We start from the raw sequence: 22,381 nt of genomic DNA, 5'->3' as shown, positions 1-22,381 counted from the left end.
CGGAAGCACAAGCAGAAGCCTTCTAACATGTCTGACTCCAGGGAAGATGTTAACATGCTTTTCACTGAAAGGAAAAGAGAGGTGAACACAGATATATTTGAAATGAAAACAGAGCATCTGCAATATCAAGAAGTATGAATTTAACAAGGAGGAAACATGAACTCCTGAACAGCAGTGAGCATACTTAAATTCTCTTCCCAATGTAATGCGAGCATTTTTGCAAGTTGTCCTCTTCTTTACCATTTATAGATATGAACCAGTTTTACCTGTCAGCGCTTTTCAGAGGTGATCTCTGACTTTCTGTCCCATTCTTTTCAGCCGAGCTTTGGGAAGGTTTAGTATCCAAGGCCATAAAGGTCTGACTACAGACAGTGAACCTCCTGGTTCCCAAGCCCTGGCTCAATGGTCATCCTAACTGTTGCTCCTCTTCTTTGATGCTGTCTGTGATACAAATGAAATCAACTACCTTGTCATTAAAATTCAGATGACACTTGCAGGACTTCTCTTTCGAGAGGGTTTCTTTGGCCTAGTTCACTGTAGACCTTAGGATTTGGCCCTGTCTAGTGCAGATTCTTTCCGTTAAATGAAACCAGAATGTAGTTTGTAGGGGGTTTTGTAATATATATGTATATACGCGCACATGTGTGTATATTTTAATGCATTTGACATAAATATGCCTGGTAGCTGTTACTCAATACACCAGTATCCATCCCTCTTGGTGTCTGTTGTCAGGTTGCTGTAGTCGTCTTTAAATTTTCTTGTATTGGGTTATAAGCTTTCTGAAGCAATTCCAGCCTTTTGCCATGTGTTATCCTTAGCACCACAGAGCCCTGCTCCTGAATTCTCTTCTTTCTTGAAAGCATCAGCTGAATTTGGCACAGTTTTCTGATTTCTGAATTACATCCAAATAGGATGTTCCAGTCATGCTAGGCCCTCAGGCATTTGTAACTCTTGTTAGTGAGTTTAACTCCATATCTTTCAGGGAATAAAACTACCGCTTCTGTAAGTATTTGTTAGAAGGGCATATTGAACTGGAAGCCAAGTCTAATGCTCCACCTTTGAGGAGTGTTAGCTAGCAGAAAAATAAAATCCTCCTGGATTTAAAAATGGTCGCAGTTCTTTTTTCTGAAGCTTACAGGAGTTCCCCTTTGTACCCAGGATTAGATCTTATGAAGACGGCTATATTTCTGTCCATTCTAGTTTCTTGATATGGAAGTCACCCTCCTTTATATAGCATCCCAACATCCTTTTCTTGCATTGAATTAAAAAGCATTTCCAAATTGTTTTCCAGTGGTGACGGGGAATGATACAGAGAAAGACAATATCGATAATAACAGAAAGACAGGAGAAAAGGGCTGGTTCATGTGGGAAGAGCAGCAGCTAAGAAGAAGTGTGATAAAAGGCACAAGGAGACAGAAAATGCAGGTATGACGTGAGTTAAGATGGTGCTGGGGACAGTGGAGGTGGCTGAAGATGCAGCTGATGTGGTCACTGGTTCGTTTGCTATTCTGCTCGCTGTATCTCTCTGCTGCGGAAGGATAGGAACCAATGCTTACTTATAGGCAATACTTACATGTGGGCTTTGCTGTTTTTCACCCTGTCACCCTCCGAAGCAGCTCCTGTCTTTTAATCCCCTTAAGCCTCTAGTCTCGCACCAAAACATGTCCCTCCTGAAATGTAATCCTCTTGCTTCAGTTCCACTGCTATGCTCCAGTTATGCCCGTGTGCTTAGGAGCATGGGCAGCAGGGTTTCTGAGCATGCCAAAGGTTGGAAAAATTTAAATATCAAAGTACCTAGATGAGGAGTCCCCACACAACTGTTGTCCAAAGTAGTGTTTCTTAATCTTGAATCCCAAGATCCCAACATCCCAAATCCCAACTTTTTTGGAAAAGCCTGTAGATTCCTTATGCTGTGGTGCCTCACCTGTAACTGAAAAAAATTAGGCATCTTTGAATGTTAATCGAATTTGAACATTTCTATTACCCTTGGTTTGCTTGCCTGCATGCACGGGAATGAGGGCGTTGTGGAGCACCTTCTGCATCCTCATGGACCACCATGGTTAGAGATCTAACGGCCATTGTACAGCCAGAGAAGTGCAAGGAGAATTTGGGATCACATTTACAAGTGGTGGGGACAAATAGAGAAGTTTCAGGGGGAAAGATTGGTGGGGTGAATGAGACCGTTCTTCTGACTTGGAGGAAGCACTTACTAAGGTGTAGTTAGTGCTTTGCCAGGTGGTGGGCTCCAGGAGGCAGCTCTTTAGGCAGATCCCAAAGTCTGATACTCCATGTGAAAATCAATACCCTGACAAGATCCAGCTTGGAGATTTACATTCTACGACCAAGAAGAACGGAAGGGAGAGATCTCCATCATGTTCTCCTTCCTTTGGCACGGCTTCACTGTACGTGAAACTCATCCTGTGCAAACCACAGCACTATTCAGCCATGTGCCTGTAAGAGGACACAGCTGCTGGCTGTGACACTGAGCAACACCGTATATAAGAGTAGGACAAGTAGGGGTGAATTTCACTCAGGGTAGCGTAATTTCCCTGTGTCTCAGGTTTCTTCTCTGCCAAGTGACCGCCACGTTTGCCTACTTCAGGATACTGATGTCAGACTCCAGGAGTGTATTTTGCAAGAGGCTGTAAATTGCAAACTGGCCTCATCATGTCCCTCTTACAGTTTATCTTAGGTATCGTCTTGTTCAGCTTACTTTGAGCCACTCCCTACAGCTGTTCAGCACTGAACAACTGCAGTATTTCCCTTTGGAGGGGGAATACTGTTTTGGAGGAAAGGTGCTATAGAAGCAGCACGTTCATTGTGTGCTAAAGTTTCAACCCTGTGGTACAGCCTTATTTTCAGTGACGATTTGAGTGTTAACTGAATGCATGTTTGTATTGATAGAGGTTCTTCCAATCTTACATCCCCTTTTTGATGTCATCCTTTCTGTCCTTCAGGGTACTAGCAGCAGATGGTATTAAGGAACCTCGCAAGAAAAGTGTTAGTTTTTCTGAGTGTGTTCATAGAGAATTGGCCACTTATCCCTTTGAACTCTTGCTTTTGTAATTTACCTCTCTGCTGCGCTACTTTGGTCTTAGCTGCAGGATAAGACTGCCTTTTTCACTACTTTGAGTTTTTAGAGCTTTAAGTGACTGGAAGGGGTTTGTCCAGCTACTTTTCTCTAGAGAAGAGATGTTTTCTTCCCTTTCATGTGTTGAACAAGAGTTTGCAAGGGAAGCTTATTTACAGCCTACAGGGAGCATGTCCAAGGAGCCACAGGCCTTTTCCAGACCTGATATTTAAATGTCCCCATCTCCCTATTTTGAGGATTGTTAAAAATTAATCTGTAAGATTAATAGGTAGCTGTCATAACTACAGGGTGAACTGTACCTTTTGATCAGTTTTTAAGTGGTTACCCTTTCCAAGTGCCAGTCCTTCCTGCGTTTTCCTCTGAGTTGGTTCCCATTGTTCACGATGCTTGTTTTGTTGAAGGAATCCCTGCTCACCAGCCTCAGGTCTTGCCTGACCTAACAAATTATTTAATCCCATAGATGAATTTCCTCCTGGATGCCTGTGAAAAACACAGTGACGTTTGTAACTCCCTCAGAGCAAAGCACTTAGGTATGGAATGGTGACAGGGAAGCAAAAGGTTAAAATGCAAAAGACATGATGTAAACCATATCTAACCCTTAGCCTTTCCTTGCTAATTTACATCAGTCTCGCTCACCTTCTGGAAATGTCTGTACTGAAACCCAAAATTGGGAATCTCCAATATGGGGGAATCTGAATGTGGACCAGGATGTTCTGGTTTGAGTCTTCATGCTTTTAAGTCTGTCTTTCAGAGCACAGTCCAGTTGTTCTTGCAGGTTGCATCCTTATCCCATGCTACTGTTTCATCAGTCCAACTGCTTGCACTGATGCAGCTCAGCAGCATCTAATTCTTCCCCCCAGACTCCCGCCTTTCCTCAGAGTGCTTATTTGGCCAAATCATCTATTTCATCTTTTAGAGAATGCCTGCACATTATCTGATACTTCTTTTTTCATGGGATGCCTTCTGAAAGACCCCTTTAAAACTAAAATCTCAGGGGGAATTTTGACATTTTGTAATGTCCAGATAGGCAATATTGCTTGTCTGGGATTTAGCTTTTAAGAAAAATGGATTTCCAAAGCAGCGGTTACTTATTCTTTAACCTTCTAGAAAATACTTCAGTAGTCATTTCAAACTGGAAGGATAGTACTTGCATTTAGGGATAATTTTATCTTTTGTCTTTTCAAAACTAAGAGGAATCAGAAATAGATGTTGGGGGCAGGGGGGAGGTACGGACTGGGAAGTTCCAGCTCTGGATCAGAACCTTGTTGTAATGGGATCAGCAAACGTTTTGTCAACGTGGTGCCCCAAGCATAAAAGCTGACAACCTGAGGATCCTACCTCACAAGTGAATCCTCTCTGCTGGATTCTAGAGCCCATGGTGAAGCCCATATTTATTGCTTCAGCTTCTCACTCAATTTCAAGAGTAGAGCCCAAGAGAAAACAGCCTCCCTAGAGATCTGACTATGTGTCTTTTCAGAAGGTATACAGAAACGCCTTATCATTTAGCGGTTCTTTGTGGGCTTTTAAAAGTTACTTTTAAAAAATACAAAATGTATTTTAATAAATCTATTATCTTCTAAAACAGCTGCAGATTTCATAGATGTCCAGATTTCTGCAGATAATGAACGTGTAGAGCAGTGAACATAGAGAAGGTTGAAACTGAATTTTTAAAATCTAGCTTTGGTGGGGGTCAAATTAAAGGCAGTTTGACAAAAGCAAATCGTGTAAGCTAATACACTTTTTCTGAAAACTTTGATGCAAATTCCTGTGACCAAAAAAGTGCCCGTGCTCAAAGCTCTAGGGAATGAAGGGCAGGAGATTTACTGTGAATATGAGACTTATTTATAACCCGTTCCCCTTGGGAAATAAACTTTAGAAAATGCTATGTCAGCATGTGTGCAGGAATGCAGTACAGTCCCCAGTAGGTCAGACAGCTGCAGTTCATTTTCTGTTTCATAGGAATAAATGCGAGAGGCAGAGGAACCCAGTGAAGTGAGTTGTTTAATACTACTCGCATAATATCGGTACTTTTGAACTGATGCATGTGTGTTTCCATAAAAAACTCTGAAACTAAGCAGGATTTTACTGGAACTGGAGCATGAGAGATGCGGAAAGAGAATGAGTAAATGTCTTCAGTTAAGTGAAAAAGCTTCTATTCCAATAGGCTCATGGCCCGGAGATTTTATTTTTGCAGAAAATGCAGGCATTCCTGGGACTGCGGTGGTAAATATAGTTCTTAGGCAGCTGCTGGCATTCAGCTCATTCAAACACACAAAAACCTCAACCCTCCTTATTAGACAGTGACTGCGCTGAAGTTTCCCAACTGGGTGAAGAGCAGTGCTCTTTTGGAATGCTTCTCTTCAGCCGGTAGGTTTTGGTAGTCACCCATCTGATTGCCTCAGACAGTCTTCCACTGTAATCTGATGATTTTAGGATTACAGTGATGGAAAACGAGGCTGCCTACACAGAGCGTCCCTTTTTCAGCTACAGCTGCCCTGCCCAGGAGTGGTAGTTTGGGGTGCTCTGAGCACCAATACTCTGTATTCACACCACCTGCTCAAAAAAATCTTTTTCTTTTTTTCTCTTTCCTTTTTTTTCCCTTTTTTTTTTTTTCCTTTGCTTTTACTGTTTCTTTGGCCTTCAAGTTGACTGCCCTACTGTGCTGGGTCACTGGGGTCATCCATGCTTTATTTAGCCAACGCAGCTCCATTGGCTTTGGTGTTGCTCAGTGTTAGCACTGCACAGCAGTCCCTTCCTGCACAGGGGTTCTTTTAGAAGTGCTCTCGCTTCTCCCTGCTGAGTGTGAAGCAAATGTAGATTTCCATGTGCAAAAGCAAACACATGTTTTTCTAGCTGACTCTTACTGCAATTTCTTCTTCTCTGCTTCTCATCTTTAAGGCAAGTTAGTATTTTTAAAACTGGTTTAGGTCCTGATGTGCTAAAGTGTGCCTACTACTGGTTGCAGTTACCGAAATACTTTTTTTCACATCAGGATGTTGATAATGGCTCAGTCTGAGTCTTCCTCAGACCACAGGCATTTCTTGTTGGTTTTGGTGGGACCACTGTGTCCACATGGAGTGCTGGTTTATTGCTTCCTCCAGGAAATAATTCATCCAAGCGTATGTGTCTTAGCCTGCAATAGCTGGCTTGAGTCACCTGCTTCCTGGTGTTCTTCTGAAGGCATGGGACACAACTGTGAAGTCTTGTTACTTAGCTACATGTCTTTTCTTCACCTTATTTATTTACTTTCTCTTTTAATAATCTATTGCTTCAGCTGTCTTCATATAAAGACTTGTCTTACTGTTGATAACAGTTCTCTGCTGCTGAACTCTTTGCATTTCTGCAGTATCTCTTACTAACAGAGGCCGAACTCCTGACCCGGTCAACATTAGTGGTGGAATTCCCCCCGACTTCCATGAAGCCAGGATTTAATTTCTAGTGACCATATGCAAAAGCTGTTGACCCGCCATGGGTTTTTATACTGTTTCAATATTCATTTCCACTTGTTCCTTCCCCATGTTGGCATCTTGTTTGCTTTGTTGACTGCTGCTACATTTTGACGAGAGAAAAGATCTGATAAGGTCTCCTTTTCCAAGAAGTACTGCTGCTGAATAGAGAACTAAAAAAGATGTCCCTGACAGAATGGGGCTCACCATTTTGCTTTCTGTGCCTTTGTGGAAGACTTTCCCCTTATTCTGTATGGTCATACCGTCTTTTTTTCTTCAATAACTTCTTTAAATAGAAAAGTTGAAATGACCTTCCTAAACAAAGATAAATCTCCTGTTGGATTTTGTTTTCATCCTGTTCGCCTCCTGAATTGTCCTTATCTTCTCTGAGACTAGGAAAGGTATCAAAAATTTAGAGAATCTAAATCTTCCGAGCCTTGTCTTCCACCAAAAAGATTTTTTTAATCGATTTTCATTTGTGGGCGTAAGCTATCGTGACAGGCATAGTGGACAAGGTTAGAACATGATGTACACATATACAAATGATCAATATCAGTAAACTGGATAGCATCAGCTGTTAGACATGGATTTAGGTGGTGTTAACTGACTTGCAGATAGATGCTGAATTCTTATCCTGCTCCTTTATCAGGGACTCACTTAATGACTGATAAACAGGAAAGACTAACGGAGCACATTAAAATTCTGCTTCTGTCCTTTACTTTCCCTGCATTTTCCTTCTTCTTCTCTTGATATCTGTGATGTATGGTGCTGTACTTTACCCGTTCCCACTGTACGGTTGGAAGGTAACCAGAATCAGCAGGGTTTTCTCCTATGAGTAACAGGTCCTAAACATCATCTGAGTGAGAGACTGCCAGAGTATCTGCTTGTGACTGAAGAATGCAGTATTTCTCAGCACACCTCTTGTTTGCTGATTTCTGAAACTCATTTATCTGTGACTCTTAGGAACCTGCACCCTTCAGTTCCTTTAACGTTACTGAACATGTTGGTATTTCAAGTGCAGCACCCTGAATGTGGATATAAAGTTAATGACTACAGATTTTTAGGCTAAAAAAGAAGTACACTTAGAGCGTGTTAAATCCTCTGTGTTTAGGAGAAGAGGCTTTTGCAGCTTTTAGCGCTGTGCAAATCATAGAATTGCTTTGTCAGTGAGAAATGGCCATCTTGAGTCACTGTTGTTCACGCAGGACTCATAGCAAAGGGACCACAGACCTGTGGAAGCAGGAGACATGCATTGGCTACTTCGGGTCTGAGTTTTTCAGAAGGCCATGAAATACACGATTGGAAAAAATGCCCTGGCTGTGCTATGCTGTGGGAGGGGGTGGTTAATGATGGCTTAGGAGGCTGGGGATGTAGCCAGGTGTTTCAAAGAACTGCCTTACCAGGTTCTTGCCATATGCTGGCAAGGTGACTTTAAATGTTCACAGTACCAAACAGTGCCAAATGCTGATAGCACCAGTAGGCGCTCATGAATGATGGTGTCCCCAGTACTGGTCTTCTGCCTGGTCCCTTGTAGCCTTCTCTGGACATGCGCTGCTTGGCTGCATCCCGAAGCATCAGGTGAAGCCCCATGTGAGACCAACGGTGCTTCCCTGACAAAATGATATAAAATGCTCTTGGGTTACTGGTTGAAGTAGCCTGCTGCACCTAGAGAGGTTTTGTTGCCTTTGTTTCTGGTGTCAGGGATTGCGTTTTGGGGAAAGAGAGGGTAGTTGGCTGTGTGTGTGCTTTCTGTAGGTTTTTTTATTAAGTTTTAACCTAAAAAAAGGTATGTAAGTGTGTGCATTCACACGTGTGTTCTTAAAATGACTTGGGCTAAATAGTCAGTTGACCCCTGAATTTCCTACGTAATTAGCCAGGAACTCTGAACGGTCACTTAATTTATTTTTTTTTTTATTAGCAGATTTATGCTTTAAAAGATTCTTGTTCTGCAGTTTAAATGCACTACCCTTTAAATGAAGAGTATACCTTTTCTTTTAGCTGTGCATCATCTTTCCTCCCAGAGCAGTGTTTTCCATAAGTAGTTTTGGCTTATTTCTGTAAGGATGGTTGAGTGTGTTTGTTTTTCTTAGATATTATTCTTTGTGTATTTTCTGACTTTACAAACAATTGTTGTAAGAAATGTAATGTGCTTAAAGCTCTCCAGAACATTACAGGTTAGACTTTTACAAGGATCTCACTCTAACCAGTGTTTGGCTAAGTAACTTTAATGGGATCTGTAGGGCCCAGTTCCTCATTTACCTAAGTTTGTGTGATTGTTTAACACTAAGTGAGTTTGAAATGCTGCAGGTCAGAATACTTTGCAAACTACACTGATAAAAATGGGAAGATGAAATTTCAGGCAAAACCAAGGTGGTCTGTACTGAGTTAGGTATCACTAAACAGATCTGATATCTACAAGTGCTCTTTTGAGAGCTCTTTTGTCATGTGCTTTTGGCCATATCATGTTAAATGTTACCAAAAATATCCTGAATGCTTTCCCAGCATCAGTTGGGAAGTGATTTCTCTAGTTGCTGTAGGGAATATCGTTTGCCCTTATGGTCCATGCAGTCAGAAGTAGGTTAATAAGCAATCTTAGTATCTTAAGATGGTAAGGGAGGAAAAGAAGAGAGAATCCTTGAGAAAGATAGAAGCAGCTTGAAGTATCAAGTTTGCTTTGGGAAGCATCCACTTTTCTAGTATTGTTCTGAATCTGTTTTTAGATGCAGGAGGCGTTTGTAACCTTGGCTAAGAGATGATTCTGTGATTCACTGTTTTAACAGTATACTCCGATAGTATAATATGAGTTGGAAATCAGAGAGGCTTTGTGGACCTTCTTAGCTGAGCAGAGGCAGTGATCCAGGCACGTGCGTCGCATCCAAGTTGCACACGACGTGCAGACTGCGCAGCCGCCTGCCACCCTGCCAGAGGAGTGCATGCTAGCACGCAGCCTGGTCCCACAGCAAGCGACTGAACCTGCAAAGTTGTGTAGACACCAAGAAAGGCCGGCTCTTCGGAGACTTCATCTAGGCTGCAGGCTTCCTATGTCTGTTGGCAGCTTGAGAAATTCCAAATTGCCAGTCGCCTAGAGGGTTTTTTAATCTGTGAACGTTTAAAATAGCCAATTGCTTTGGCATATTGACATGTGTGGTGTACCATGAGAATTCCAGCAGTTGCATTAAATGCAATTACTTCACAGAAGATAGAATGTTATTCCTTTTCATCTGTTTATAATTGCTGGCTTCCTCAGTGTTTGTATGTCTCTCTCTCTCTGCCATTAAATACATGAAATTGTTTGAAACGGCATTTTCGCTGTCAGGTAAGCTTAATGCATACTGCTTCTGTTATCAAGAAAGGTCTATATTTTTGGATCGTGTCTTTTGCAGTTCATATAATTTGTTCCCTGAGGGAAGGATTCATTTTTGTGTGTTGCATCACATAAAGGTGTGCATCCATTTTAGGCAGGTTGTCTGGCAACAGCAAGACAAGAACATGGTCTACCCGGACTTCAGTAAAGCCTTTGACACTGTCTCCTACAGCATTCTCCTAGAAAAGCTGGTGGCTCACGGCTTAGACAGGTGTACTCTTTCTGGGTAAAAAACTGGCTGGACAGCCAGGCCCAGAGAGTTGTGGTGAATGGAGTTAAATCCAGTTGGCGGCTGGTCACGAGCGGTGTTCCCCAGGGCTCAGTACTGGGGCCGGTCTTGTTTAATATCTTTATCAATGATCTGGATGAGGGGATCGAGTGCTCCCTCAGTAAGTTTGCAGACAACACCAAGTTGGGCGGGAGTGTTGATCTGCTTGAGGGTAGGAAGGCTCTGCAGAGGGACCTGGACAGGCTGGATCCATGGGCCGAGGCCAACTGCATGAGATTCAACAAGGCCAAGTGCCGGGTCCTGCACTTCGGCCACAACAACCCCATGCAGCGGTACAGGCTTGGGGAAGAGTGGCTGGAAAGCTGCCCAGCAGAGAAGGACCTGGGGGTGCTGGTCGACAGCCGGCTGAACATGATCCAGCAGTGTGCCCAGGCGGCCAAGAAGGCCAATGGCATCCTGGCCTGTATCAGAAATAGTGTGGCCAGCAGGAGTAGGGAAGTGATCGTGCCCCTGTACACGGCCCTGGTGAGGCCGCACCTCGAATACTGTGTTCAGTTTTGGGCCCCTCACTACAAGAAGGACATTGAGGTGCTGGAGCGTGTCCAGAGAAGGGCAACGAGGCTGGTGAGGGGTCTGGAGAACAAGTCTTATGAGGAGCGGCTGAGGGAACTGGGGTTGTTTAGCCTGGAGAAAAGGAGGCTGAGGGGAGACCTCATCGCTCTCTACAACTACCTGAAAGGAGGTTGTAGCGAGGTGGGTGTCGGTCTCTTCTCCCAAGTAACAAGCGATAGGACGAGAGGAAACGGCCTCAAGTTGCGGCAGGGGAGGTTTAGATTGGACGTGAGGAAAAATGTCTTTACTGAAAGAGTGGTGAAACATTGGAACAGGCTGCCCAGGGAAGTGGTTGAGTCACCGTCCCTGGAAGTATTTAAAAGATGTGTAGATGAGGCGCTTAGGGACATGGTTTAGTGGACGTGGTGGTGTTGGGTTGACGGTTGGACTCGATGATCTTAGAGGTCTTTTCCAACCTTAGTGATTCTATGATTCTATGATCCATAAAACGTTGAATACCAAATTTCGCAGTTTACTTTCTTTGTTAGGAATTGGGCACGTGGCATGTGAATATAGTAAGTGTGCAAATGAATGTAATTTTAGTGAAATGTACCAGACTGATCGTCTTGTGCAGAAATTAAAATTTGCTCTTCCATGTGAGGCAGCCTCAGCTCAGCAAGAGGGAGGCTTTTATGTCATCTTCTAGCTAAAACAATTAAAGAGGGGAGATGGAGATCAGATCTCCATTTTGAAATGGCAGCTGGAGATGCAGGTTATCCATAATCAGATGCACTTTGTGGAGCCTTTGGAAGTAAAGCAAAGCAATGCAAAAACCAGAAAAATGGTATGTTGAAAAAAGTCTGGAGAACAAAGCCATGGAGAAAAGGGCCTTTTTGAAGAGAATGCTCTCCTCATCTTGTCCAGTGTATGGTTGGACTTAGTGGACCGTATTTGGAACATGTAGGGACCTGCGTGCCTCTCAGGTTTGCAAAATATTGGACACATCCATGCAAACTCTAAGAGCTATTCACAAGGCAGACTGGAGATGAAGCACATTGTGCTTCTGACCACGCTGTGGTGCAGACAAAGGCAAGAGATTCTTATTTAACTTCAACATTCTGCTGTGTTTGCCTTGTTCTTTGCGTTTCCTCTCATTTATATTCCTTGTTTGTGATCTGTTAGCCTCCTTGACTCCCCTCCCCAACCCCCAAGGGGCCTGTTCTTTGAATTCCTTGAACTCTGCCATTAAAGCCATTTAGTCTGTCATCTTTTCCTTTCGTTGGTCTTTCTTTTCTCTTAAAGCCGTATTGTGATCTTGTGACTTTATTTCTGTTGCTGATGTTCTCAGGGACAGCTGTAAGTTCAGCACCTGGAATAAAGCTTGTTAATTCTCCTATGTTTTACTTCCAGCCTTGTTTTTTGCCTTCAGGTTGTTTTTCCGAGTTTGTCTCCCACTATGCGAAGTGGCTTGATGTGAACATGAATGAGCAAGTTAGTGAGTTGAGTAATCCACAGTGAACTTGGTATAGATTTTCCACTGTGATGGAAGATCTGAAATCTTATGTTGGGTTTCTGCACTCATTTGTGAACTGCTGGTCCGAGAGAATCAAGTGGGATCATCCAAGAACAGAAGATACTGGACTAGATGGATGGGACAGATTGTTTGGATTCCTTTTTCAGTATGTATACTGGGTCTCCACGCAGGTGTAAAAAAGAAACAGGTGGCGTGATTTCCATCACCCCCCTCAGTTTCCAATGTCTGGGGGTAAATACTGCACAAGAGCAGAGATGCAAGGCACAGATGCCATTACTGTTCTTTGATTAGATGCCATTATTCTTCTAGCTGCATGCAAAAATCATTGACGAGCCTTGATGATATTTCATCATATTTTATGGACAAAAATTTGAAATGAGCAAGGTTTAAGAATTTTGCCAAGCACTGGCTTTATAAACTGTTAGTAGGTTTATTGCTCTTCCATGATGACATGGTGACTGCCAAAGAGATAAAGGGCATATTCAGTTGATATGATGCAAAATACAATTTCCTACTGAAGTAATTAAATGTTTGGTTCTGTCAGTCACGAGATCTAGTGCTGAAAAAGCTTTTGTAATTTAACAATCCATTGGTTTTGACAGATGAAGAAAATAATTCACAAAGCCTTCTCCCATTTCTTTCCTCTCATTCTGTCTGCTTCAGACAATTAAGTGCACGTGCCAATATTGTCAACAACAGCAACAACCCCCCTCCCCAAACTAAAAGCATATGTTCTTTTTAATTTCTACTGTTCAGGTATAGGGTTGCACTGCAAGATTTGCATAAATTCTGGGAAGAGGTTGTTAGGAAATCTGACACAGTTATGAAACCTGATACAATATCTGGGTGTGTACGGCCGCATGTTTGTAGAACAACTGTGCATTCATGCTCTGGTCATGGGACTTGATGGAAGAACTGAGTTTCACTTGCCATGCAAGGGTCATTCAGCTACTCAGCACTTCAGCACCTCACCATTTCAAGCAATGCCATTCTGTGTGCCATTCTGTAATTCTCTCTAAGAATGAGAATTGTTGTATGAATGGGAGCAATTATTGCATATTCATTCTCTTCTGCAAAGTTTTGTATTAAGGAAAGCAACCATTTACCCAGAAGACTTTTGAAATGGTGCGTGTGCTACTCATTGTTGATAACAGTAAGTGATTTTACTAGATACCGATCTTGTGCTTAAACTATCATTGTAAAATGCAATTGTAATGCACAAAATGAGATTAAAATAGCTTTCAGATTCCAGGTAGAAAACCACAAGTAGGCAGTGCCCTAGCCAGTCTGCCCTGGCTTGTTTAACTGTGTCTCTACTGGGCTGAGGCATTAGTACTTACCTTGTGGGGATCTGCAGCTGGGGCATTGCAGTAAGAACATCATCAAAATGAAGGGCTCTGCTCTTCATTACTGAGATTTTAGTTGGAGAACTCATCATTAGATGAGGATCTTAACCCATTTTATCATGTAAGATAATGTTAACATAACAGCTGTATTGCAAAATGGGGAGTATATTGCCCTATAAGGTCACTGGTGTGTCAGAGAATTAAGACTTGAGGAAGCAGGCACGTGCTAGGTTCACACATAGCCATTGGTGGCTTGAGGAGGAAGGAGGACCCTCCTCTGTTGCCCTCTGCCCTCCTTTCCCAGAGCGGAAGAGAATAAAAATCACCTTGCTAAACCATTGGGATCTGGCTTGCAGTTTCGCCTCCAGGTCTATGAGCAGAGAGAAAGATGGGTTTAGGATTAGCCATACTTAGGACTGAATGTAGGTGTGTAGTCAGGGATGTAGCCAGAAGGTGGCTACACAAGCGATGAGACTGCTTCCTCTGTTGTCTTCTATTTACCTGCCTTAATGACTGAAAACCAAAATGTTGGAAACACAAAATCCAAATCATTTTACCAAGATATTTTTCTCCTTCCACCCTGGCAAGGACATCCAAGTTGTATTTCTTTAGGGTGCCCACTTGCTGAGGCTGCATTAAGTCTACAGCTGAGTTTGGAGAAAGGTCAGCATGATACATTGGTATTGTAAGTGCACAAGAGCAGCTATGGCTGCCTGAATTGTTATCAGTGGGTGGGGACCCTCCTTCTGGCTCAGGTGATAGGAACTGGTGTTTTGGGGTTCATGCAGCTTCTGGGTTTGGCTGGGTAAGTTACATAGCTGTTGTGCTTAGTGGAAAATGGATATGTTATGGTAGGGAAGCAAGGGTAAAATAACTTGAAGTGCTAAATATGGAAGGCTGAGGTACATGGGAAGATGGGAGGGAGGTGTTGGCTTCTAGATCTCTGAACTGAGAAGGGAGAGGTGTCGTGCAAAAGTAACCAAGGAATGGTGGCAGAAGGGAAAATGAGCCAGCAAGGTGGAGAAGGCAAGATGAAGAGCTGTGCAGGAAAGCAGATGAGAGCTGAAGTAACTGCTGAAGGAAGGAGGCAGCTCTGTCACTCACAGTAGGGAGCAAATTCAAGAAAAAGAAAGGAAAGTTGGGAGCAGGATTCAGGCAATTGCAAGCAAGTGCATCCAAAGTTTAGAGAAACATGTCACTGTAGGAATGGGTAACAGTTTTTTCTGTTTTTCAGTCATTTCCCTGTTTCTGCCTTCCTCTTTGTTTCCCTAGAGCCAGGCTCTGATGGGGATCTCAGAGCAGCAGCTGGCAGTGAGTGGCTCAGGAGAAGTTACAAGTTGCACTTGTAATTTTTTCCTATCTAGATTTTTTTTGTTAAGTGCCTGCCAGGTGGTTCTAGTTGAGTAGGATGATTTTGAAAGGCAGGATTCCCATTATCCCATACAGAAAGACTGATCTGCTACAGTAGAGTGACACTTGCTTTAACTGGTGATAATTGTATGGTCTATGCTGGCAGATGTTGCATTTGTCTTGACCTTTCATTCAAGTGCAAAGACTAACGCTTTGCAAGAGGGAGGGAGATCTTGTTTGGAGCTGTAATTACCAGACTAGAATATGTCTTACTGTGCAATGGGAACATACTAGAAAAAGTCTCTGAAGACCTTTATTTGTTGAGTAGTGATAGTACCATAACAGAAGTTGAGCCTTTCCACTCCCATGTCGGTGTTAATTTGTGAATAATTGGTGAAAGATCCCAGGGTGAATGTACCAGTAATGGATATAGTATGAAAAGTGAGCTTTTGTTTGTTTGCATTTAAAAATAAATTTTATCTATTTAACGTTTCTGTTCCTCATTTAGTAATTGTGCCTGCCATTAAAATCTAGCTATTCCAGGAGCTCCTTCCATGGCTTTGCAGCTCTTTTCTGTCTTAATAACTGGAAAACATATGGCATCCTTAATGTATTGCAGCATGGGAAACATGAGCAAGCACTGGCTCTATTTAATGGCTTCCACAGTGCTTTTTCCTGAAGGATAGATGTTTATTATTTTATTTGCAAAAGAGAATTAAACAGCACAGCTAGGCTTCATGAACTGTATCACTTAGAGGTGTTTCTGTTGGTGTTTAATGATTTAAAAAAAAAAAAAATACAATTTTTTGGTCCTTTGCAGAAGCTGGCAAGAAAGCACTGTACGTTCCTTCAGCAGGGGTGCTACTTGAGAGGTCATAGTGAACTGGAAATTGCTGTTGCACAGCGAAACTCAGTTGTTTATCTGTTTTCAGCCCAACACATTTTAAAGTCTGCGTGTATGTAAACTGTGAGACTTGGAGTAGCTGTTTCAAAAAATGCCTCTGATTAGAAGACAGGCTAAGACAGGGTCAGTTGATGTCCAAGGGCTGAAGCAATTTTATCTGGGTGATGGGGCTGCTTGGTAGTTGACAGGCCAACCAGACTGGAAAATGTGTGTTTATTTGCAAGTCTGCATTAGATTTGGTAGCGGCTATTGGGTTAGTTGTCACTCCTTGAAAATATGGCTGAGTTGGTGCTTCTCCTGCTAGCTGGCGTAAGTAGCCCATTAGAGTACAGATTTTGGCCAGCCTGGCCTAAGGCTGTAGTGAATTTCCTGTTGACTTTATGGATGTACCAGCTTTATGTGGTAAAGCAACTGAGATGTGAAGAGCATTTAGGTGTCTAGGAGTCCTTTAGAAATATCACCGATACTTAAATATATGTGTGCACGTGCTCCGTAACCCTTAAGGGAATATTTTTCAAGACCGCTTTTTTTGTTTAAAAATGATCACTCTTTCAATAACAAAACCACTGTACGCAGTCACCTACTGACTGAAATCTCTGACAGGTATGTTTCCAACAGTAGATCAATAAAGATAATAAGAGCATCTGTCTCTTAGAGGCTGCTGGTATCCATCAGATAAAATCAGTTCTGGGAGCAGAGCAGAACAACTAGTTTCTGTGGCATGGCTAAGAGTATGTTTGCTCTGCATCATTTACCGTGTTGTGCAAATGTAGGTATTGTCCTCCAGCCTGTTCATGCTTACTGAATTTTAGCACATCCTTTTCAACATAGGCACCTGTGTTTGAAAAAGATGTAAGTTCAGTCATGCTCCCTTGCAGGCATCTTCTTCAGCTAGACAACAGTATTTGGGGAGCGTTGAGTTAACGCGAAGAAACTTCTGCTCTGTTTCACCTAGAAGTCTTTGACATCTAGGGCTGGATTTGAGACTGTCACCTGTGTGGAGGCGTATGTGTTGGTTCAGGCAGACTTCTTGGCCACAGGTCCCACTTTTCACTATCATTTTCCCTTGTCCCACATAGTCTTGCTTCGTTTACCTCCCCTGCATCCCTAGAAGGCCAAGCATAGCCGACTTCCTCCCACACCTCACACATATATAATGACAAGTCTTTGTGCTTGCCAGTTTGTGTTGGTCTCCTTTCGTCATAGCTTGAGAACATGTCCCTGCCCCCTTTTTTCTTCCTCCTGTCTTCCATAGCTTCAATGAACTTTTTTTTTCCCTGTTGCTATAGTTACACTGCCTTTGATGAAATCAGTTAGGTCCATCCCTTACGGTTGGAGTCAGTTCTTAGCCATACCGGTTCTGGCAGTAGTCCTGTCCAATGTTAGTCTTCACATAACCATTATGTCCATATTTTTGGGCGTCTTTACATGTTTGTTTCTGTTCCAGGAATACTATTATCTCTGTAACAAAAGCTCATAGTCATCTCAAAAATCAAACTCAGCCTTGCAGTATGCAAATCTGGCATTCAAGTCAATGGTAATTTAGGCCACAACTATTCCAGACCTTAAACTGATCCTTGCTGATTTTTAATTTGGCCATCAGTCAAAATTGAGGGGGGTTCTCTGGTCGCTTCTCCTCTCTTCTTCTGAAAGACTATTTTACTGTCTTCTGGGTACTCAAACTCCTACATACAGAGGATTTCAGAACACAGTATTTGCTTCCTCACGGCTTTAAGGGAGGAGGTGCAATTTATATCCATCAACTGAGGCAGTGCCCAGGGCTGTGTTGAGAGGCAACTGGTGTTGTAAGGAAGGGACTGACTGCTTTTGTAAGCACATGCTGAAGTTGTTGCCTTGCCTTCTCTTTTCTCAGCACAAAGCTTTGAAGTTGTTCTGGGGATGTGCTGTAGGAAGAAATGTCTGGGGAGCGTGGGGATCTCAAAGTGTGGGTGTAGCATCTGGGTGCCCAGCCACCCGGGCTGACTTGACAGTCACTGAAGGTCGCCTGAATTGTAACAAACCACAGGCAGAAGGTCTGAAACCAGTGTGTTATATCCAAGCTGACCAAGGAGTAACTGCAGTTGACTGGGTTTTTTATGTCCCCATTTGTTATCTGTGCAGGACTTCTGATCTCAAGCTCTGTCTGATCAGTCAGTGCCAATGAGAACTGAAAGAGGGTGCTGTTGAAGTGTCTCTGTCAGGTTAAATTATCTTCAGGAATAAATGTGAAAGAGTTTGGTTCCTAAAATCCCAGATGAAAGGATGCTCTTCTAGAAACTCTAATCCAGCATAGAGTCCCTACGAGAAAGTAGTAAATTTGCCCCATTTTTCAGGGGGTTTAAATCTCAAACCAATTTGCATGCCAGCTTCACAGACTTAGAGGAACGTAGATACTGTTCTGTAACCAACCGTTATGACTTGCTCTGTTTGTAATATTTGTTTAGAAGAAAGTATTTCTTGTTGTATTTTATTCAGAAAAGCATTTCCAGAGCAATTTCTAGGCTCTTACCAGTGGATCAATCATGTCTTGTTATATTTACGGTACATCGATGTTCAGAAACCAGGAACTCTTAAAGGATGAAATATGTTGGTGAAAACTACGGTTTATTTTGGTAGGAAGTAAGATTGTCATCCTTATCAGTCAGGGTCTGTGCACTGAAAAGTAAGTAACTGATACATTTCGTCACTCATTTCAGTTTTGAGAATTGCAGCTTCTGCATTTTCATCTTGTATGATATTTCCAGTTTAATTCTGAGTTCTGCGGTAAATAGGAAGTTCCTCAGGAATTCTGCTTCGTCTCCTGAAATGACATGCATGTGGTTATTCACAATCGTTTCCGGACATCACTGTGATACTTTTGTTTTTGTTTAAGCAAGAGCTTTCAGTTGTAGTTGTTGGATGTTTGCCTTTGGGTGTAGGTGAGGCAGGGCTGAGAAATATCCTTTCCAAAATAGATGCCATCTGAGGAAAGGGCTTTGCAGTATTCATAGAGAGAAGAAATAATGGTTCTAGTATTTCTCAGTTTGTACTTGTCTTGCCAATGTGGTTTTCTGCAAAAAAAAATCTTGTTAAGCAAACAAAGCAATTTAGTGATTGTGGTAAATCAGGCTGATGTCAATAGACGCAAAATCCTTAAAAGCCACAGCTGTAAGTCTTTCTCCATGGAATTTGGTTTCTAATACCAGCTTTGAAATATCCTCATAAATGTGATTTGTTGCTGCAGTGATCCTGTTCTTCCTCTTTCAGAATGAGAAGGCTTTGGGGCATTCCGTGAGCCGCTCTAGTAACATCTCAAAGGTATGTTCCATGGTATAACTCAGTCTTTGATATGCTTGGGGATACTGGGATTTCTTTCATTTCAGAACTGGGGTGATACATGTGACAATGTGACCAGTAGAAAATGCTTCTTATGCCTCTCTGTCATTGATAGTCACTTCTGAAACATTAGAACTCTGGTGTTTTGCAGACTCTCTTTACAGTTCAAATGAAATGGAAGCTACAGTAGGTTTTCTCTTTCACACTGTCAGCCTCCTTAGCTTGGTGGGAGCAAGATGACAGATGGCTGAGATCTTATCTTGGGGGGAAAATCGCTCCAAAAACATCAGTCAAGTATGTTCTTTTATACCATAAGCTGTCTGATGTAATGTTCTCTGTAAGATATGTATAGCCATGCATCCCGTAATATGTATTGGATGTGTGGTTAAACATTATTTTATTGTCACTTCAACACTGAATTATTGTTAGCACCATGAAATGCATTGTTATCAGGGCATGACTATGTAAGTATTTTAAAGTGTTTGCTATTACAGGCCCTGATCCTGTAAGGGAAGCACGATGCTCTACCCATTCTAGTCACGCTTCAGTATAGCTGATGGACACATCAAAGCACAGTTGCTTTGTTATGCCATTAGGAAAAAAGTATCTTCTGTCCAAGATAACTTATTACGATACATACCCTACTCCTACTTCTACAAATAAGATTTTTAATTAGCTGGAAGCCTGATGCCTTTTTGCTTACACAAGTACAGTTGCTTAAAGCCTTCATGCAAGCAAGGCTGTGCTGGTTGACCAGTATTTTTCATGGGGTGCATAAGCCTCAACCCTTCGTTGCGACAGTTGATGTTGCTGGTAATAGTGACTTTTAATGAGAGACTGAGTCATTATGGCTGTGACAAGCTTAAGTCCCTTTTTTCTATTCTGGGTACTTCAGGATATAGGAAGCTATTCATGCCTATATCCAGCAGAGGAAACAGTGGCTGCACTTAATTTACGGTTTATATGGGCCCAGACAACTTTCACTTTGGAGCAGAAAGACAAGATTACCGGGTGTCTTAAATAATGAGCAGGGCAACTGTCCAGTGCACAAGGTATTGACCAAGCTGAAGGTGGTGTTATCATGCAGTGATGCGGGATTGTGTTTTGCATTCAGTATCAGAAAATGTGCATTCACGTAAATAAATACCATGTGAGTATAACTTCTCATCTGTGCTTTTCTAAAATGGGACTGTGCCTGTTCTTTCTTACTCTGGCTCTTCTCTTAGGGATCCTTAACTGGATTTTCAGGCATTGTTCAGCAGAGATGGTAGTTTTATCATTGTCATTGTACTTTTCCCAGAGTGTCTGAAATTCAGCACAACAAGCCTTTTGGCAGCAGCAGTTTGGTACCCATACAAAGCTGCACAGTTTATTCTTAATTTATTGAGAACTGGTAGTGTGGCAGTGCAGTGGGAAGGACCTTACACTCTGGCAAAGCTCTCCCTGGGAGTGCTGGTGGGTGAGACATCAATATTTGCATTCATCTTGAAACATTGAAACGTTCAGCATGATTGCTGTGTGTTGCAAAAGCTAAAGTTTCAAGGGGAGAAAAAGTCAGCTTTGCCAGTTCAATGGGTGAGACTTTTTGGTTGCAAACAGGAGCTTCCCAGAGGTATTGATGTTCTTACTGCTCCTCTGTCGCCTCTGTCTGATCCATTCTGGCCACTTACTCCACTCTGGAGATAGCTTCTAACAATGGCAAGAGGTTGTTGTGGTTTAACCCCAGCCAGCAACTAAGCCCCACACAGCTGCTCGTTCACTTCCACCCGGTGGGATGGGGGAGAGAATCTGAAGGGTAAAAGTGAGAAAACTCATGGGTTGAGATAAAGACAGTTTAATAGGTAAAGCAAAAGCTGCGCGTGCAAGCAAAGCAAAACAGGCATTCATTCACTCCTTCCCATCGGCAGGCAGGTGTTCAGCCATCTCCAGGAAAGCAGGGCTCCATCACCCCTAACGGTTACTTGGGAAGACAAACGCCATCACTCCGAACATCCCCCCCTTCCTTCTTCTTCCCCCAGCTTTGTATGCTGAGCATGACATCACATGGTGTGGAATATCCCTTGGGTCAGTTGGGGTCAGCTGTCCCGGCTGTGCCCCCTCCCAGCTTCTTGTGCCCCCCCAGCCTGCTCGCTGGTGGGGTGGGGTGAGAGGCAGAAAAGACCTTGACTGTGTAAGCACTGCTCAGCAATTACTAAAACATCTCTGTGTTATCAACAGTGTTTCCAGCACAAATCCAAAACACAGCCCCATCCTAGCTTCTATGAAGAAAATTAACTCTATCCCAGCCAAAACCAGCACAGAGGTGGAAGTCCCATCGGTGAAATCAGTCCCCTGATTTGCCTCATACATCCAAATGCTGCTTTGCGCATCCAGGCAGTTCAGTGCTAAGCTGCAACAATTTATTTTGCAGTCTGCAGGTGGGTTGGTTGTTGCAAGCAATTTGTAGGACAAAACAGGAAAGATTATAGTAGTGGGATGCTGCGTGGAAGCTTAAGTACATGGAAAATTTTTCATTAGTTCTGAGGTTTAATAGGAAAGTGCCTTTTATTTTTGTTTAGAATAGTATAACAACTTGGCCAATAAGGCAGATTGAATACATGTAAAGGAAAAAGCATGGAAATGCTTGGCTGCCTGTATAGCCCTTTCTGAAATCCTGTCGTGGTTTAACCAGGACAAATCCTCAGAGCTTGTTGATACTACACCATTTTAAGAGGAGCCATTTAACCAAAGTTGAGTTTAATCAATTATATGCTGCATTTCCAGATACGTTGATGTGTGTGTGTGTGTACGGAAATAATGATCACGCTTCCTGCAGACGACAGTCTCAGCTATTATTTTTCCACCCAAATCTGGCTTACAGCATAGCAATGTAGCAAATCTGCTACAAATGCTTGGCACTGATACTTGATTCAAAGCCTTTCTGGTGCTGATATGTCATTATGAACCTGCTGTGATTATTACTGTGTATCTTTCCACTGCTCTCAGTTGCACAGTGCAGTACGAGTGGAAAGGATTGAGTCAGAACTCAGCCTCTAGCCAAGAGAGGATGCTGTGTTACTCGGTGTGACCAAGGAAAGCAATGCCCTAGGGCTACAAGTGATCAAGGAGGGAGGCAGACAGATGGTGCCACTGAAAATGAGATCAGCTGACAGAGGTAGCAGGACCTCTCCGAACACAGACCCCAAGTGCTGGGGCCAGGTGGAGCCGTCCCTTGGGAGGAAGGGGCAAAAAGGCAGTTCTCCAAGAGGCA

At 42.7% G+C, this 22,381-nt stretch overlaps 1 protein-coding gene across 4 annotated transcripts in view; it reads left to right on the top strand.

Moving 5' to 3' along the window:
• The window catches only part of MARCHF8 (membrane associated ring-CH-type finger 8), a 105,654-nt gene that overhangs the window by 59,650 nt on the left and 23,623 nt on the right, over positions 1-22,381 (top strand). For all 4 annotated transcript variants that reach the window (XM_076338664.1, XM_076338661.1, XM_076338662.1 and 1 more), the window contains one exon: positions 19,063-19,113. In XM_076338664.1, coding sequence (XP_076194779.1) covers positions 19,063-19,113 — 51 coding nt within the window. The remainder of the gene's footprint in view (positions 1-19,062; positions 19,114-22,381) is intronic.

The sequence above is a fragment of the Aptenodytes patagonicus genome, chromosome 5 (genome assembly GCF_965638725.1).
Source record: "Aptenodytes patagonicus chromosome 5, bAptPat1.pri.cur, whole genome shotgun sequence".
Lineage (NCBI taxonomy): Eukaryota > Metazoa > Chordata > Aves > Sphenisciformes > Spheniscidae > Aptenodytes > Aptenodytes patagonicus.
The sequence above is the reverse complement of the archived record's forward strand: the minus strand, read 5'-3'. Positions and strand labels throughout refer to the sequence as shown.